The following is a 16,686-nucleotide window of genomic DNA, read 5'->3' as shown; positions in this document are numbered from 1 at the left end:
GGCAGGTTATGGGAGAGGAGGCAAGAGGAGCTAAGAAAGACGGACAAGTTATCCCAAAGGGCAGCTGGGCAAGGGAGGTGGCCCAGCTCACCAAGGAAAATTGCCCCCATCTCTCGATGGCATTTGTTAGAGCTTGGGGGGGGAGGCACAGGATTGAGTCACACACACCCCTCATGCCAGGGCAGACAGGGCCCTATTGTCTCAGCCAAAATTCCTTCTTTCAAGGAAAAGGAGGCTCATTGTCCAGCCCCGCGCCCAGCTCTGGCCTACAAAGGTCGAGAAGGGGTGCGACGAATGCCCACCCTGACCCTGAGCCCCCTCGTCTAGCCTGGGGGTGGCAGACGCATTCCACCCCGCAGGGCCGTGGAGCCCCTGGCTCGGCTCCCCAATCTTAGGCTGGGACAGGAAGAGTATTGTCCTCGGCAGGAAGGACCCCGTGGGGGACCAGGAACCGGCACAGAATGGGCACGGAGCGAGCGGAAACACCAGGGCCCCGCCCCAGGCCAGGCGGCCCGGGCCCCCAGGCCCACCCTCCCTGGGCAGCCGGGACCCCCTCACCTGGAAACGAGCCAAGCCACGCTGAGCAAATGGAACTTTATTTCCATAAATACAAGGGTAACACCCCAGTCCGGGGGAGCTAAAAGAGGGGCTGGGGCCTCAGAGACACTGGGCTCCCAGACTGAACCCCAACACTGAACATAGGGACTGGGGGATCCCCAAACCTGAGATGGGCCTTGCAGGCCACAGATATTCCCCAACACTGACACTTCAAGAACGGAAGTCTCCCCGTGGGGGAGCCTCAGAGCCCCCCTCTCAGGGGCAGTGCTTCCTGGGTGCTGGGAGGGCAGATGACAGGGCAATTCAGAGAAAATGGGAAGGTGGGGAAGAGGGAAGCTAAAAACGTCCTGAGTGGCCTGGAAGGAGACCCCTGAGATGGGCAGGGGCTGGGTCCTCCTAGCAGCCAGATACGAGCAGCAGCAGCAGGAGCAGCCACGGGCTAAAACCTGGTATCCCACTCCCCGGCTGCAGCCTCGGGCGCAAGGGAGGGCATGGAGCAGCCCCCCAAACGAGAAGACGTGAGGTGGGGGGCCCAAGACCTGTCATTCATGGCGGAGCAGAGGACGGGGATCCTGGGAGCCCTGGTGGCTGGGGGGCAGTGTGGGGGCGATGAGGTGGTCACGGGCACACCAGAGCTCCTGCTTTCCAAGGCCGCTGCTTGGTCTCCGGGCTGGGGGCTTCCTCGGGCCCTCCTCAGGACAGCCACGGCTCAATGCAGGTCTCGTAGAGAGTGAGGTTGGAGTGCCAGGCAGTGTGCGGGATCCCAGCCATCGGGCACCTCACGATGGCCCCCCGGGCCAAGAGCGTCTTCAGCCCAAAGGAATCCCTCAGATACACCTTTGGGGCGGGCAAAGAGACACGGACGCACGCAAGACAGAGAGAGAGACAGAGTGAGCCACTGCTGGTGTCCCCGGCCCCCTCCCCACAGGGCGAGCCCTTGGATCTGGGGTCAGTGGCAGGAAGGGAACCAGAGGGGGGTGGAGGGACCTCGCCAGGGCTCACCAGTTGCTCCTCCATCTCCAAGACCGTCTCATTTGCATCATAGAAACCAAAGAAGCTACAAAGAGATTGGGGGGGGAGGTTATCAGAAGAGCTGAAGACAGCGAAGGTGGACGGGGTCCTGCAGGAGCTCACGGCCTGCTGGGAAGGCAGGAAGCAGGGAGAACACTCCAAATGTTCAGCTGGACCTCGTGTATCTCGTGCGGTGGTACAAGAAGACGCCATCACTACTGCAGAATTCCCATCGAAACGCACCACTGCAGTCCACTCTAGTCCATACCCTACCCCCCAGGCCTGAGGATTCTGGGCGGGGGGTGCCCGCTCCACCTCTACTCAAGAGGGGGCTTCCATCCCACTTGCTTGCAGTTGTACTCTCTCAGTTCCTTAGTGTGGTGGCTGATCGTGAGGAAACAGTCAACAAACCCAAACAGAGGGACATTCGATAAAGCAATGGTTCATACCCTTCCAAAACATCGATGTCTTGAAAGACAAAGGCTGAGGAACTGCTCCCAATTAACAGGGACTAAAGAGACATGACAAGTACATGTAACACATGATCCGAGATGGATCTTGCACTGCATCTTTCAAGGGCAATTGGAAAAATCTGAATAAGGCCCATAGCTTAGAGTGTTGTGTGGATATTAATGTCTTGATTTTGATCATTATATTGTGGAAATGTAAGAGAAGGTTCTGTTTATAGAAAATATACACTGAAGTATTTAGGGGTAATAGAATATCATGTCTGCAACTTGCTTTCAAATGGTTCATATGCAAACATTTATAGAGTTAGAGAAGACACTAGCACATCTGGCAAATCTAGGTGAAGCATATAAAGGAATTCTTTGTACTACTTTGGTAACTTTTATTTAAAGTATGAAATTATTTCCAAATAAACTTTTCTTTTTTAGAAGGTGCCAGAGATTTAACCCAGGACCTCATACATGGGAAGCAGGTGCTCGCCCACTGAGCTACATCTGCCCCAATGAGAGATGATTTTTTTGTTTTTAAGAAGTACCAGAAATCAAACCCCGGACCTTATACATGGGAAGCAGGTGCTAAACCACTTGAGCTACATCCGCTCCCCATAAAACGATTTTTAAATTTAAAAATTAAGACTAGTTAACTGCAATGGGCACTGTAGCAGTTTGATATGGTTATGAATTCCAAAAACAGATACTGGATTATGTTGGCAATCTGGTCTGTACCTGGGCGTGATTGAGTTGACTGGGGCTTTGACGGGGCCACGTCATTAGGGGGTTGAGTCCCCACCCCTTGGTGGGTGGGGACTCGCAGATAAAAGGCATGGCAAAGCACAGGGTGGAGGGTTTTGATGTTGGGGTTTTTGATGTTGGAGTTTGATGCTGACGCCTTAAACTGGAGCCCCAGGAAATCAGCTCACTGAGGAAAGAGAAGCCAGCCCCAGGAAGAGAGAAACCCTGAACCCAGGAAGAAGCAAGCCCTGGGAAGGAAGGAACCCTGAACCCAGACAGAAGGAAGACCCTGGAAGGGAGGAACCCAGGAAGTCTGAACCCTCACAGACGTCGGCAGCCATCTTGCTCCAACACGTGGAAATAGACTTTGGTGAGGGAAGTAACTTATGCTTTATGGCCTGGTATCTGGAAGCTCCTACCCCAAATAAACACCTTTTCTAAAAGCCAGCCAGTTCCTGGCATTTTGCATCAGCACCCCTTTGGCTGACTAATACAGGCGCCAAGTAGATGCTGGTACTGAATAATGGACCAGAACTAACGGTGGTCAGTCCAGTGGACAGTGGAGGCAAAGAGGACAGGACCCCACCCTCATCTGAGAGCATCGCAAAGGCTTCTCAGCAATGACCTGGGCTGGGGAAGGTGTCCCAGGTCCAGGGACAGCTCAGAGCTGAGGCACAGCTAGGTTCGTAGGGGAGCTAGCCTGGGAACCAGAAACGTGGAGGAACCGGATTGCATCAGGCTGAGGAAAGCAGCAGGGGCCCAGAGACCTGGGTTTGAACCGCAGCTCTGCCACGTGCTCTCCCCACGTGTGCTGTGTGCGTTTGAGCAAGCGCCTTATCCTCTGGGTCCCGTGGAAGAACACCCGCTTCAGAGAGAGGCAGGAAAACATTGTGGTTAAGAGCCAGACAGCCGGCGTCACCACTCACAACTCCAGGAACTTGGGCAAGTTATTTAATCTCTGCACCTCAGTTTCCTCATGTCGAACGGAGATGGTCATTTCCCCACAGGATTGTCATGAGGGGTCAAGGAGCAAATAGATGAAAAGTACTTGGAACGGTGTCTTAGGACCTAAAAAATGCTACATAACGCTGAGCTATTACTAGTATCCACAGGATTCTTGTAGATGTGAGATGAGATGTCAGAACTAAAACCAGCCCGTAACTATTATAAGGGATGCTTCCCTCGCACTCGGCACCGTCCAGTGTGAGGAGTTACCGCCTAATGGGTGCAGTTTCCACTTGGGGTGATAGGAAAGTTTTGGTAATGGATGGGGCTGATGGTAGCACAACATTGTGAAGAAGCTTAACACCACGGATTTATATATTGTAGGTTAAAACATGAAAATTCATGTTATTTATGTTGTCACAGTAAAAATTAAAAACCAAAAAACAACCCAAAGAGGAAACCATAAGTTAATAACATGCACTTTCTCCATAACTCTTCTGTAAACGAACAACTACCCTGAAAAATACGTTTATTAAAAAAAAAAGAAAAGCCTCCAGTGGCTTCCCAGCTCACTCAGAATAAAAAGGCACAGCGTAACTGGTCCTCCACTGTCTCGTTCACCTCCTCTCCCATGACCCTCTCCAGCTACTCTGGCCCTGCTCCTGACATCTGCCCCAGGGCCTCTGCAGGTGCTACTCCTTCTCCCTGGGTTGCTTTTCCCCCAAAGAATACACAGCACCCTCCCTATTCCCTCAGTCTCTGCTCAAATGGCACCTCTTCCGGGAGGGCTTTTCTGGCTACTATCTAAAATAGGCCTCAGCCATCCTCTCATCCTTTCCCCTGCCTTATCTGATCAGTACCTGACTTACATTTATTATCTGTCTCCCCAACTAGAATGGAAGTGACAGGACAGCAGGGACTTCTGTTTTATTCCCCAATGCATCCCACTGCCTGGGCACAAAGTAGTGCTCAAAAGTACTTGTTAAGGGGTTCAAGTAGCTCAGGTGACATTTCAGATCATTCCTAACAGAGGCAAGCACAAAGTGCCATGGAGCCATGGATTTTCCCAAGGAATAAGAGGACAGATGGGATGAGGCTGGGAGCTAGGGGGGCACTGGAGGCAGCTACACTAGTCCAAGTAAGTAAAAGGGTGGGAGAAAATGTGATCAAATGGCCCAGAACTACGCACACACACACTGTACCAATGTCACTTCCCTGGTTTTGATACTGTGCTATTAGTTACATAAGATAAATCATGAGGGGAAACACAAGACCTCTTCTATCCTACTTTTGCAACTTCCTGTGACTCTATAGTTATTTGAAATTTTTTTTAAAAAGCTTCTGTAAAGGTTGTGGATGACGGGAAACAGAGAAGAAGTTGAGTCATGCGGATGTAGCACCTGGCTAGATCTGAGGGGCTGGGAGATGACACCCGGGCGACAGCACGGATGGCAGGGACCATAACTGACCCGCAGGTCCAGGTATGGGATGGACGGCACCTCTGAAGAGAGATGTGCAGCAGGCATAAAAGTATTTCTAAAACCCAGAGCCGGAAATAAAGATTGGCAGGGACAGACGCGCCCCCCCCCCCAGCCCCGGCCGCGCGGCTCCCTCTCACCTGGACTGCCAAGGGGTTATCACGCCGTCATCGGGGCCCCCGACCAGCACCAGGCGGCCCACACGCAGAAAGTTCTTCCGCCACGCTGCGGGGCAGGAAGAAGAGAGACAGGGTCAGCTACGGGGGTCGCGCCAGGCCGGAGAGGGGAACACGGGGGAGCCAGGGGGCGCCGCGGCCCGGGGTCTCACCGGTGGCGTTGGGGTGGTCTCTCTCCCCGTTGATCAGGGCCAGGAAGCTGCTGGCGTTGAGGTACAAGTCATCGTGGTGGGGGTCTGGTACAAACAGCAGTTAGGAAGACAGTCAGAGAAGCCAGGAGGGCGGGCAAGGCTGGCGCCAAGAGGCCTAATCGGCCGGCTGCCCTGAGAGTCCTGGGCACGGTAACAGAGGGTAGCAGTGATAGTGAAAACAGCAGCAAAGACTTGGAGCCAGCGTCTGCCAAGTACCAGTCCTGTTCAAAGCACATCACGGTTGTTGACGTATGCAATCCTCACCACCAAGCCGGAAGGTGGGCGTGACAGACGAGGGAAACTGAGTCACGAGAGGTTAAGTAACTTGCCCAAAGTCACCCCACAGGGTCAAGGATTCAAACCCAAGTAGCCTGGCCCCAGCATCCACGATCTTCACCACTTCACTAGGGGATGGCAAACAATGACCCATGTGCCAAATCCAGCCCGCGGCTTGTGTTTTGTAAAGTTTGGGTGCAACACCCCTGGCTGCTGTCACAGTTCAACAGCACCATGGAGGAGGAGTTGCAACAGAGATCATATGGCCTGCAAAGCCCAAACTGTTCACCATCTGGCCCTTCAGACAAGGTTTGCTGACCCCTGCACCAGACTATATGCTCTGAGGCTATAAGATAATTCATGTGATGCACTTTGAACAGTGGCTGTTTAAACAGCAAGTGCCCAATAAACGCAGGGCACCGTCATCCTCACTGTGATCGGTGATGGTAGGGCAGGAGCAGGTGCCTCCTCCGGTGGAAGCCCAGTTCAGCGAGCCCACTCACCGTGCCAGTAGTTGCAGATGGAGAACTCCTGGCCCCAGGGGCTATAGCAGATCCGGTAGAGGTTAGAGCGCATGGAGGTGGGGAACAGCCACTTCAAATAGTCTGTGTCTGCAAGAGAACAGCCGTGAAGCCAGAGTCCCTCCAGCTGCCCGATGGGATCTAAGCCCCTCTCAGTTAGAGGTGGAGCGGGATCACCATGCCAGAGTCCTCAGGACTGGGGAATGCCCGATGGGGTCTGAGCCCCTCTCAGTTAGAGGTGGAGCGGGTATCACCATGCCAGAGTCCTCAGGTCTAGGGAATGCCCGATGGGATCTAAGCCCCTCTCAGTTAGAGGTGGAGCGGGATCACCATGCCAGAGTCCTCAGGACTGGGGAATGCCCGCTGGGCTAGGCTGGACTTAATGGAATTCTACAATCGACTTATTGTGATTCTAGCAATGGAAGTACTTTTATCACTGACGTGGAGGCAGTGGCCTCGGGAGGTGCTGAGGTCAGGGAGAGGGAAAACCAGTGTAATACGCTGGCCTTTTCAGGACTTGGGACTTGTCCTGAATGACACTGCAATGACAAATACAGGCTATTACAAATCTTGCCATAACCTACAGAATCATGTGGGACAGAATGTAAACTACAAGGTAAACTATAACCCACGCTGAATGGCAATGCTCCAGAAGGAGTCCGTCACTTGAAACAAATGCACCACGCTAACAACGGATGTCGTTAATGGGGGCACATGGGAATCCCCTAAATTTTTTATGTAACATTTATGTAATACAAAGATCTTTTTTAAAGCCCTGTCCTCCCGATGCCCGGGGTCCCCCTCTGGAGCCCGCCATGCCCACTCACCCCCGTACTGCCCCATCTGCGGAGAGGAGAGGGAGATGAAAGAATCCACATTGTGATCGTCCATGACGGAGAGCAGCGCCCGGCACACGAGGCCCCCTGAAGGCAGACGCCGCGACTCAGGGCTGGCCGGCCAGTGCCACGCCCGCCCCCTCGCCCCCTCTATCTGTGAAGGAGAGCAACGCCCAGAGGAGGCAGGCACCCCCGGTGCCAAAGGGGCGACGGCGTGGAAGGGGCAGCGCAGAGTCAGGTTCTGGGCCTCCTGGCTCTGACTCCGAGGTGCTGTTCCCTGCTCCGTCAGCCCTCGAGCCCAGGGACGGAAAGGACACAGGGAATGGGGAGAGACAGGGGCAGCAGTTCCGGGAGCCTCCTTCCCGTTCACAGGCAGAAAACACCCCGGCACTGAGGGAAGTCAGAGAAGGGGGGCTCGGGTCCCGGTCAGAGGAGGGGACAGCCGCAGACAGGCCTCAGGTGGCGGTCAGGCCCCAGAGAGGGCCCGGAGGCTGGCGGGCGGGGGGCTCCTACCCTGCGAGTAGCAGACGAGGTGGACCCCCTCGGGGGCCTGCGCCATGATGGGGGCCACGGCCTCTCGGAACCCTTGCACCTGTTCCCACAGGGGCCGCAAGCTCTCTCTCCCATCGAAGAGATCGAGCACTGTCACCACCGTCCCGGGGTGTGTCTGTGGGAAGGGGGCAATGCGGCCACCGGGGCTGGGCTGGGGAGCCCCTGCCGCACCACCCCCTGGCCAGCGTCCACAGGCCGGCGGGCCCGGCCAGAGCCGGGGATCCTGTCCCGCAGCTGTCCTCACGCCAGCACCAGCTCCCGGAGGAAGTGGGCAGGCCCGGAGGGGCAGCCTTCAGCCCCCCTCTCCCTCCTGGGCACTGCAGGCGCCTCCGCCGTCAGACCTGGTTGATGTACTCTAGCAGGTGGCGGAAGCTGTAGGAGCTGTCGAAGAGCCCGTGCACCACGATGACCGGCTTGTAGGGGCCGCGGGGGGCCGCGGGGGCCGCGGGCAGCAGCAGCAGCTGCCCCAGGAGCAGGACCCCCGCCGCGGGGAGCCGCGGCCCCCAGAGCCCCAGCATGCTCGCTCCTGAGAAGGGGGAGACGAGGGCCTGTGAGGGAAACGATAAGACGCCCGGCAGGCCAGCCACCCCCCCCCCCCCGCCCGCGTCCCGGGCCCCGGTCACCCAACAGCCCGCTTCAGGCTCCTCGGGCCCTTCCCCTACATGCACCCCCGCACCCCGCAGCGCCCCAGCCCGCTCCCGAAGCCCCGCCCCCAGCGCGGCGCGGGGGGCCTCGCTCCCCCGGCCGGGGGCCGCGCTAATGCATCACCCCAGCCAGGCTCGCCCGGGGGCTCGCAGCACCCCTGAGCAGCAGCGCGGACCGCGTGGAGAGCGCAAACGCCCACCTGGCCTGGGTCCGCGCGCCTCGCTCCGCCCGCTGTTTACTTCTCCCTAGCCGGGAACCCCGGGGCCGGGGGAGGGGTGAGGAGGGAAGGCGCACGGGAATGACGGAGGGGAGGGGGCAGCTGCTCGGGGTCGCGCTTCGCCGTCACGTCCGGGGCTTTCCCTGGCAACCGTGCCGGCGTCCCCGGCAACGCGCAGCGTGGTACCGGAGGGGCAATGGAACCTTCCATTGCGCCCTGGGCGCGGGGGAGGCAATCGGCGGAGCTCTCCCCTCAGGCGGGCGGGAGAGAGGCGGCGGCAAACGCATCCTGGGAACCGAGGCAGGCTTCTTCCAGGCCCGCCGCACCCAGCCACCCGGGCGGCCGCTCGCCCCGCCTCGATTCTTCCCCGCCTGCCAATCCACGCGTCCGCCCCGCAGCCGAACGCGCAGTGCCCTTTCCCCAGGGGGCAGCAGGGCCCGGGCGGGGGCAGGGAGTGCTCGGCGTTCGGTCGCGCGCCGAGAGTGGCCGGACGGCCTGCAGGGCCGAGGACAGCGCGCGCGCGCCCACCCCCGCCCCCGCCCGCGCCAGCTCGGCCCTTACACCTCTTGACGGTGGAGTGCGCGTAGGGCGCTTGTCCCCAGAGCGCCGAGAGTCCTCCAAGCTCCTCGAGCGGGGTGCGGCCCGGCCCGGCGTCTCCAGCCTCACTCCCCGGCTCTTCTGGCCCGCAACCCCACGCCCAGGGGCGGAGGGCCCCGCGGCCGCGCTGACTCACGTTCGCGGGGTGTCCCGCCGCCTTCCAGCCCGAGCGACCCCCGGCCCCCCGGCTCCCGCCCTCCAGCTGCCTGCGGGCGGCTCCGACCCGGGCCCTCCCGAGGGCCCAGACTTCCGGGCTCGCAGCGGCTGCGCCTCTCAGCAGATCTGCGATCCCGGCCGGACCCCGGGGCGCCGGGGGGACGGCTCTGGCTTCTCATTTACACACTTGTCTCTGGAGAAAAGGAAAGCGTCTCCAAAAGCAAAACGTACCCAGCACACTCCCCCCCCCCCCCCCCCCAGCTCGACCGCCCCCCCGGGCGGAGGGGAGCGGAGGGTCGATGATTTCGCCCCTGGCCTGAGCTCCCCGGTCCACAGGGCCTTCGCCGGGTCTAAACGCTACCCGTAAAGCCAAGCCCCCACCCCCACCTCGGCGCTGCGCAGAGCGGGGGTGGGGTGGGGAGACGGTTAGGGGCTCACGCGGACGCCTGACATGGGTACGGGGCTGTGATCTAAATCTCTGGGGCCTGAGGCTGTCCCCGGCGAGGGCTCGGACCCCGACGGAGAGCGAGCCTGGCTGGGGGCGCGACGGCCGGGGGTGGGGGCTGGGCGGTAGAGTGCAAAGGGGAGGTGGGGAGAGGTTCCCGATGATTCTCGGGCTGTGTTTTTGCGAAAAGCCCAACGCGTGTAGATCTGCATCGACTGCCTCGCCTCACCTCCTCCCTTCCCACGCGCTTCCAGGGGCAGGAAGCAAATAAAAAGACTGCAGCCCCCGGGCGCGCCGGGCCGGCTCCAGAGGTGGGACTGCGTGTCTGCGGGGAGGCGCCGAGGGGGGCGACTCGGCCAAAGGATCTGAACACCGTCCCGCCTGGGAAAGCTAAGCAGCCCCGCGAGCAAAAGGGGAGAGGGGGCGACGTACCTATTACTAGACCTAATTGCCCTAATCAGCAGTTCGTTCTTCCCCTCGCTGGCCCAAAGCACGTCAGCTCCTTAACCCTGGAGGAACGAGGTGTCCCGTGCCCTCCCACGGCCCCGCCCCCCAGGCCGGGCTACACGGAACTCTGGACCCCCGCCTCCCGCTGCAGCTCCCGTCACCCCAGGCCCGGGCCGAGGCGGAACCCTGGGAACTTTTCAGGCCATGGCAAGTACCAACTGTGCCAACAGTCTCCTCTCACAGACAGTTCTCCCGGGTCAGGAGGGGGAAACGAGGGCCAGGGGCTTGGGAGAAGAGCCTGCGCCTGTACAGGGAGCCCTGAGCAAAGCCGGGCAGCGAGACACCCACCCGGCTAGGGTGAGCCAGGTCCAGAGAGTGCTGCGGTTTGGGATCCTCTGGGCGCCTGCTCGCCTTCTCCCACAATATAATCATTACAGCGGCGCTTAAAGGGGGGAGACTCTAGAGAGTTCTCCCTCCCTCCTTCCTTCTCTTAGTCCCACCCGCCTCACTAGGTCTTTCCTCCCTGTTTCCATGACAACTCCAAGGGAACCCAAACTGGGGGCTTGAATGCTGGGGGAGAGGAGGAGAGAGGTGGTCCGAGCACAGAGAGAGACCGAGTGGGGGGACGCTTGGAGCGTTCCCCCTCCCTTGCCTCGGTCCCTTTAAGCTCCCCCCCTTCCCTCCGCCCCCCCCCCCCACTGTCTCCATCTCTCCATCTCTGAGCTGCTCGCGGGCTGCGCCATCCGAGCGCACCCAGACTCCGCCACCGGCGGAGGTCCCCGACTCCGCTGTAGGATCCTCACCCCGCGAGACCGCAGGCATGTCATCAGAAAAGTCAGGTAATAAAGAGGGGGGGATCTCCCGGCCCCTCCATCACCTCCTGACTCCCCCCCCACTTGACTCCAGCCCCTCCCCCACCCTTCCCTAGCCTGTGGTTGTTTCACTCCCCTTCTCGCCCCCTCTCAGTGCCCCCAAATTTCCCTCCTTTCTCTACCCCCCTCCTTTCCGTTCCTCCCTCCAGTCTCAGCCTCTGCCCCTTGCCAGAAGACAGGGAGGGGGGCAGGCCGGGGTGAGGGAAGTGCAGGAGTTGCTTCGCATCAGACCTGTACTGCAGGGACAGAGTCGTTGTAGCGACAGATGGACAATCACCGGCTCCAAGCAGACATCCAGTAGGGAAATATGGAGACATGCTCAGACGGGGGTTGGCAGGGAAGTAAAATCCAGTAAAATCTCTTTATCTGCCCTGAGAGAGGTCATGCGATTCCCCGAGAGGCTGGGACAACCCTTCCCCTACAGCCCGGCGGCGCGGAAGCTGCCCTCCCACAGGCGTTTATACAACTGTTGAGCCGAGCACATGTCAGCAGAGCGTCGCATGTGTCCACATGTGCACGCGCAGGGCTGGCTCGCCCCGCTCCGCGCCAGGCGGGCAGCAGACTGCGGGCGCGGGTGAGAGCTGCGTGCAAGTTGCTGAGGGAGAAGGGAGAGGAGCAGAGGCGAGAGGCGACCTCAAAACTAGATCGAAAGAAGTGGGGGTGGGGGGGTTGGCCTAGATACAGCCCTCTCCTGCCCCCAGAATGAGAGATGGCGTCTCACCGTCTGTCTCTCACATTCTCTCTCCATCTCTGACTGTCCCCCCACCCCTCCTCTCTCCTCCGTCTGCCGTCCCTCTCTCCCTGCCCCCCTCCCTGCCCGCTTCGCCCAGGCCTCGCCGACTCGGTCCCTCACACCTCCCCGCCCCCGTACAATGCCCCCCAGCCGCCGGCGGAGCCCCCCGCCGCGCCCCCGCAGGCCGCGCCCGCCTCGCACCACCACCACCACCACCACTACCACCAGTCCGGCACCGCCACCCTCCCACGCCTGGGCGCGGGCGGCCTGGCCTCGTCCGCCGCCCCCGCGCCGCGCGGCCCGTCTTCCTCCGCCACGCTGCCGCGACCCCCCCACCACGCCCCGCCCGGCTCCGCCGCCGGGGCGCCCCCGCCCGGCTGCGCCACCTTGCCCCGCATGCCACCCGACCCTTACCTGCAGGAGACTCGCTTCGAGGGCCCGCTGCCCCCGCCGCCGCCCGCCGCCGCCGCGCCGCCCCCGCCGGCGCCCGCCCAGACGGCCCAGGCCCCGGGCTTCGTGGTGCCCACGCACGCGGGGACGGTGGGCACGCTGCCGCTGGGGGGCTACGTGGCCCCCGGCTACCCGCTGCAGCTGCAGCCCTGCACCGCCTACGTGCCGGTCTACCCTGTGGGCACGGTGAGTGGGGGGCGGGCGGGGGCCGGAGGAGGGGGGCGCGATGGAACGGGACCTGAAATTGGGCGCGCGTGGGGGCTGGCGGGGTGGAGAGAGCCCGGCGGCGTCCCGGGCTAGGCCTCAAGGGAGAGCCACAGACAGAACTGGAGGGGAGGAGGCGAGACCGGGGGGCGTGGGGGGGGGGGGGCGAGAGAGGGAGTTTGGAGCTTGCCCGCAGGTCGCAGAGACGCAGCAGCACTGGGGGCATGGAGCCTAGGGGGCCTTTTGGGGTCAAGAGTTTAGGACCTGGGGGGTGCACCAGAGCCTGGGTGCAGAGGAAGTCTGGAAGGAGGAAACAGCCTGCAGGGAGGGGAGAAATGGAATCTGGAGAACAAGGTGGATGAAGGAAAAGAAACCCTGGACGGGGTGGGCTGGGGAGGCCGAGAAGCCAGACGGGGGTCTGCAGGGGAGAAACAAGGCCTGAGGCGAGGCAGGGTCGGAGAAAGGCCTGCAAGCGAGCCAAGGGCTGAAGCCTAGGCGGGAAGGGGGCGCGGAGACCCGGAAGAATGAGGGGGTTTATGGCGCAGGGAAGGGAGGAAGCCGTCCTAGGTGGAACTGAGGGGTACCCTGGAAGGTTGTGGGTGATCGGACTCTTCAAGGAAAAGAATTGTGCTTTAAGATCCCGCAGGCTGCCAGCTGCCCGGGGAGACGCGGAGGAGTGACGCCTCCTCCCCGTCTTCCCTCCACAGCCCTACGCGGGCGCGACCCCGGGGGGCGCGGGGGTGAGCTCCACGCTGCCGCCGCCGCCGCAGGCCCCGGGCTTGGCCCTGCTGGAGCCGAGGCGCCCGCCGCACGACTACATGCCCATCGCGGTGCTGACCACCATCTGCTGCTTCTGGCCCACCGGCATCATCGCCATCTTCAAGGCCGTGCAGGTGGGCTGGGCCGGGACACTGTTTCCCTTATCCCCGGGGGAGGGCTGGGCCCCCCGGGGGGCGTCTTGGGGGGGAAGGGGAGAGGGAGGCAGGGGGCGGGGCACCAGCCCTCGGACCCTCTGCCCCCACCGCGCCCCGCAGGTGCGCACGGCCTTGGCCCGCGGAGACATGGTGTCGGCCGAGATCGCCTCGCGCGAGGCGCGGAACTTCTCCTTCATCTCGCTGGCCGTGGGCATCGCGGCCATGGTGCTCTGCACCATCCTCACGGTGGTCATCATCATCGCCGCGCAGCACCACGACAACTACTGGGACCCCTAGGGGAGCCCGCCCCGGGCGCGCTCTGCGCCTGCGCCGCGCACCCGCCGCGCGCCCCGCCCGCCCCGGGGCCGCGGGACCTCCGGACACCCGGGGCTCGGCCTCCACGGGGCCTCTCGCCTTGCGAGCGCCCTCCGAATCCAGTTCCTCAGGAACCCCCCCAACGCCCAGCTCCCCAGGGACGCCGCTTCCCGGGACCCCCGCCAGACGCTCCAGGTCCCCAGCCCCCGAGCGCGCAGCGCCCCCAGCCGCGTGCCCGCGGCCTCCGCGGCGCAGCCTGGAGCCCGGCCCCGAAGCCCCGCCCCCCCGCAGGCCCCGCCCCGGCGCCGGCAAAGCCCCGCCTCCAGGCCGGCAGGCCCCGCCTCCTCTTCCCCGCGGGGCGGGGCGGCCCGGTGCTTGGATTGGGGGCTCCAGGCCCCGCCCGCAGACCCCCAGGCTCCCCCGCCTCGCGCCGCGCGGGGCCCGAGCCCCGGGGTAGCCAGCCCCACGCTCGCGCCAGTCTTCGCTGTGACTCTTTCGTCCCTCCTCCACCCGGGCCTCCGCCTATTTTCTTGCTAGTCCCCAAATCTCTACTTTTGTTGTATTTGGAAAGCGATCTGGGGGTTCCGGTTTAGAACCCTCCACCCTAGGGTGAGGAGCTCGCCCGTGCTCTGTAAATACTTCCTCCCACCCTTCCCAGCGCCCGGGCCGCGGGGCGGGAGGGAAGCCGGCCACGCGCACCCCTCCCCTCCCCCCCAGGGAGGCTGTCGGCGCCCCCTCCCCTCGGCGCCCCCCCCCCCCGGCGGCGCCCCCGCCTGTCCTGATCTGTGTGTGCGTGTGTGAACTTCTGAAAGACATTAAAGAGACCAGTGGACTTATCACCCGCAATGCCCAAGACTGCGGCCCCTAGAGACCCCGGCTCTTTGCCCCGCCACCCTTCACCTCCCCTTCAGGGAAAACCACAAAACTGACCGAAACAGAAGTCGACCGAGAGCCAGAGACAAATCCGGGGAACGGAAGGGGGCGTCCCAAAACCCACCCGGCTGGACCTTCGGGTCCATTCTCCGTGGGGCTCGCTTTCCCCAGCACCGCCCTTCCTTCCACCAGCAGACTAGGCTTTGGAGAAGGGGTATTGACAAGCGGCCCCTGGAATCTATCCCCAGAATTCCAGAAAGGCGGGAGGAGAGAAGAGGGCAGAACGCTCTGAAGACGGTGGATGGAGTGGCAGGGGCCGGGAAGAGAGGCCAACCGCCCACAGCCCTTGCTGACCGGGGCTGGGGGGTAGCAGGCAACTTGGACTGGAGACCCATGCGGTGTGGTGTACCTGGCACAGGGAAGGCAGAGGGCCGGGGGCACCCTGGGGAGAAGGTGGACAGTCGCAAGTCCAGCTAAGGCTAGTTGCCCTCTCCTGCCCTGGGGTCCACCAGGACCTGGCCCCTGGGTGGGGGGTCGGGAGGCAGCGCACAAGCAGGGGGCTTGGTGCCTGCAGTTGTACACCTGCAGGGCGCAGCCCTAAAGAGCTGGCCCTAAACTCAGGCAGATCCTAGCAGGGCGCTGGCGAGGCAGCAGATGCGACCCCTGACCTCATGGACTCACGCCCCAGGACCTGGAAGCCAGGTGCTGACCTGGGGACCCAGGAGGAGGCCGGGCGGCGTGTGGAAATCAAAGGCTCTCCCTTGGACGCTGCGAGTTCAGTGTGCCTTCCCCACCGAATTTCATGAAAAAGGAATTCACATTTGAGGCTTCGGCTTCCTCACCACCTACTCATTTGTTTCTTTTTTTCCTCAAATAGGGAAGTATTGTTATCAGAGATCTATCTGTGTCGGTCTTTCAAACGCACTATTTTCTTAACCCCTTGATGTCTGCTTCACTCCCTACTCTACTCAAATGGTATGCAATGACCAAAGGTTACCAGGAGCCAAAATCAATGCTATTTTCACAGAATTCTGCCTCCCTGGACCCTCCCACGATCGTCTTTTGACCCTGGACCCCCCACTCCCCAGACTTCGGGGACATGTTGTCTCTGTCCCCACCCTACCCCTACACACACACACATCCCTCTAAACACCCCTCCTTCCCCAAGCGTCTACCCCTGGGTTTATCTCCTTCCTTTAGACTCTCCCTTGAAAAGCTTATCTACTCCAAACAACCATCATTTCTAACCAAATGCTTCCCCAGTCTGTACACTCACGTGCAGACATTCTTCCAGGGCCTGGTGCAACGCAGACAAACCGGCCAACCTCCCCACTCAACACGTTCCACATCAAACGACGAAACCACTGCAAACCCACTTCCCTGTTTCTGTTCATGGACCCGTTTCCCAGTCACCCCCGCCTGAAAACTCAGCGCTTCCATCCCTCCCTCCCACTCTACTTTCGGTGTGGCATCAAATGGAGTCGATTTTACCTGCATACTGTCATTGGAGTCTGTAGTTTCTTATTCATTTCCCAGCCCTTGCTGGAAAAAATACAACGGGATGATTGCAACAGCTCCCCTAACAGGTCTGCCTGCTCCTGGCCTCCTAATCCGAGCCTGGCTTGGCACGGCTGTTGGACTCCCTTCCTGAACGCCCTGCTGGTGTGAGTCCCCTGCTCAAGCCCGCACAGGCTCCCGTATCTTGCTAGATTACTCTAACATTCTCAGTCTGGTCGTCAGCTCCTTCCATAGTTTAAAACCATCCCGCTTTCTCTCTTCAGCCTCACCTCTGGCCAGCCTGAATTACTCACCCTTCCCACCTCCCATCTTTGCCCCAGCTTTTCCCACATTGCAGGCCTCCGTCCCCACTCTCTGCTATTAGATACTAAACCGCCTGCTGCTTGTCACGTGCCTCAGACCTCCTCCAGGCTTTGGTTCCTGCCCACCCCGTACCCCAGTACATCTACCTCTCCTCTTGACCTAATTTCACCTCTCCTTCAAGGCTCAAAGCAGCTCACCCCCTCGCTCCAGCAAGCGGGAATCTGTCTGTCCTCTGAGTTGGACTAAAGCAGTGG

General features: G+C 61.1%; 2 protein-coding genes across 4 annotated transcripts; one reads left to right on the top strand and one right to left on the bottom strand.

Annotated features, from left to right (window-relative positions):
• Positions 1 to 580: 580 nt before the first annotated feature.
• Positions 581 to 11,548, bottom strand: PPT2 (palmitoyl-protein thioesterase 2). 3 transcript variants are annotated; one of them, XM_058306532.2, is made up of 9 exons: positions 11,354 to 11,548; positions 8,085 to 8,269; positions 7,705 to 7,858; positions 7,183 to 7,278; positions 6,338 to 6,445; positions 5,520 to 5,603; positions 5,332 to 5,416; positions 1,561 to 1,615; positions 581 to 1,395 (listed from the first exon to the last, which is right to left on the bottom strand). In XM_058306532.2, exons 2-9 carry the CDS (start codon positions 8,259 to 8,261, stop codon positions 1,252 to 1,254), a joined length of 903 nt encoding a protein of 300 aa, XP_058162515.1. In that variant the 5' UTR covers positions 8,262 to 8,269; positions 11,354 to 11,548; the 3' UTR covers positions 581 to 1,251. The 3 variants fall into 3 exon arrangements, with proteins under 3 accessions (XP_058162515.1, XP_071074505.1, XP_058162514.1); XM_071218404.1 differs by lacking the exon at positions 11,354 to 11,548 and adding an exon at positions 10,236 to 10,254; XM_058306531.2 differs by lacking the exon at positions 11,354 to 11,548 and adding an exon at positions 8,588 to 9,126.
• PRRT1 (proline rich transmembrane protein 1) lies at positions 10,786 to 15,506 on the top strand. Its single transcript, XM_058306535.2, has 4 exons — positions 10,786 to 11,089; positions 11,953 to 12,491; positions 13,217 to 13,402; positions 13,544 to 15,506. The coding sequence occupies exons 1-4, from the start codon at positions 11,071 to 11,073 to the stop codon at positions 13,718 to 13,720; spliced, it is 921 nt and encodes a 306-aa protein (XP_058162518.1). The 5' UTR covers positions 10,786 to 11,070; the 3' UTR covers positions 13,721 to 15,506.
• Positions 15,507 to 16,686: the final 1,180 nt, after the last annotated feature.

Source organism: Dasypus novemcinctus, chromosome 11, assembly GCF_030445035.2.
Source record: "Dasypus novemcinctus isolate mDasNov1 chromosome 11, mDasNov1.1.hap2, whole genome shotgun sequence".
Classification (NCBI taxonomy): domain Eukaryota; kingdom Metazoa; phylum Chordata; class Mammalia; order Cingulata; family Dasypodidae; genus Dasypus; species Dasypus novemcinctus.
Note: the sequence above shows the minus strand (reverse complement) of the source record. Positions and strands in the feature narration are given on the sequence as shown.

Excerpts from the sequence above, each read along its gene's own strand:
- PPT2 (XM_058306532.2), bottom strand. The coding sequence starts at position 8,261 with ATGCTGGGGCTCTGGGGGCCGCGGCTCCCCGCGGCGGGGGTCCTGCTC. Across the intron at positions 5,604-6,337 it reads CATCTGCAACTACTGGCACG|ACCCCCACCACGATGACTTG; the intron begins GTGAGTGGGCTC and ends TGTTTGTACCAG. Across the intron at positions 1,396-1,560 it reads TGGAGATGGAGGAGCAACTG|GTGTATCTGAGGGATTCCTT; the intron begins GTGAGCCCTGGC and ends CCCGCCCCAAAG.
- PRRT1 (XM_058306535.2), top strand. Across the intron at positions 12,492-13,216 it reads CGGTCTACCCTGTGGGCACG|CCCTACGCGGGCGCGACCCC; the intron begins GTGAGTGGGGGG and ends TTCCCTCCACAG. Across the intron at positions 13,403-13,543 it reads CCATCTTCAAGGCCGTGCAG|GTGCGCACGGCCTTGGCCCG; the intron begins GTGGGCTGGGCC and ends CGCGCCCCGCAG.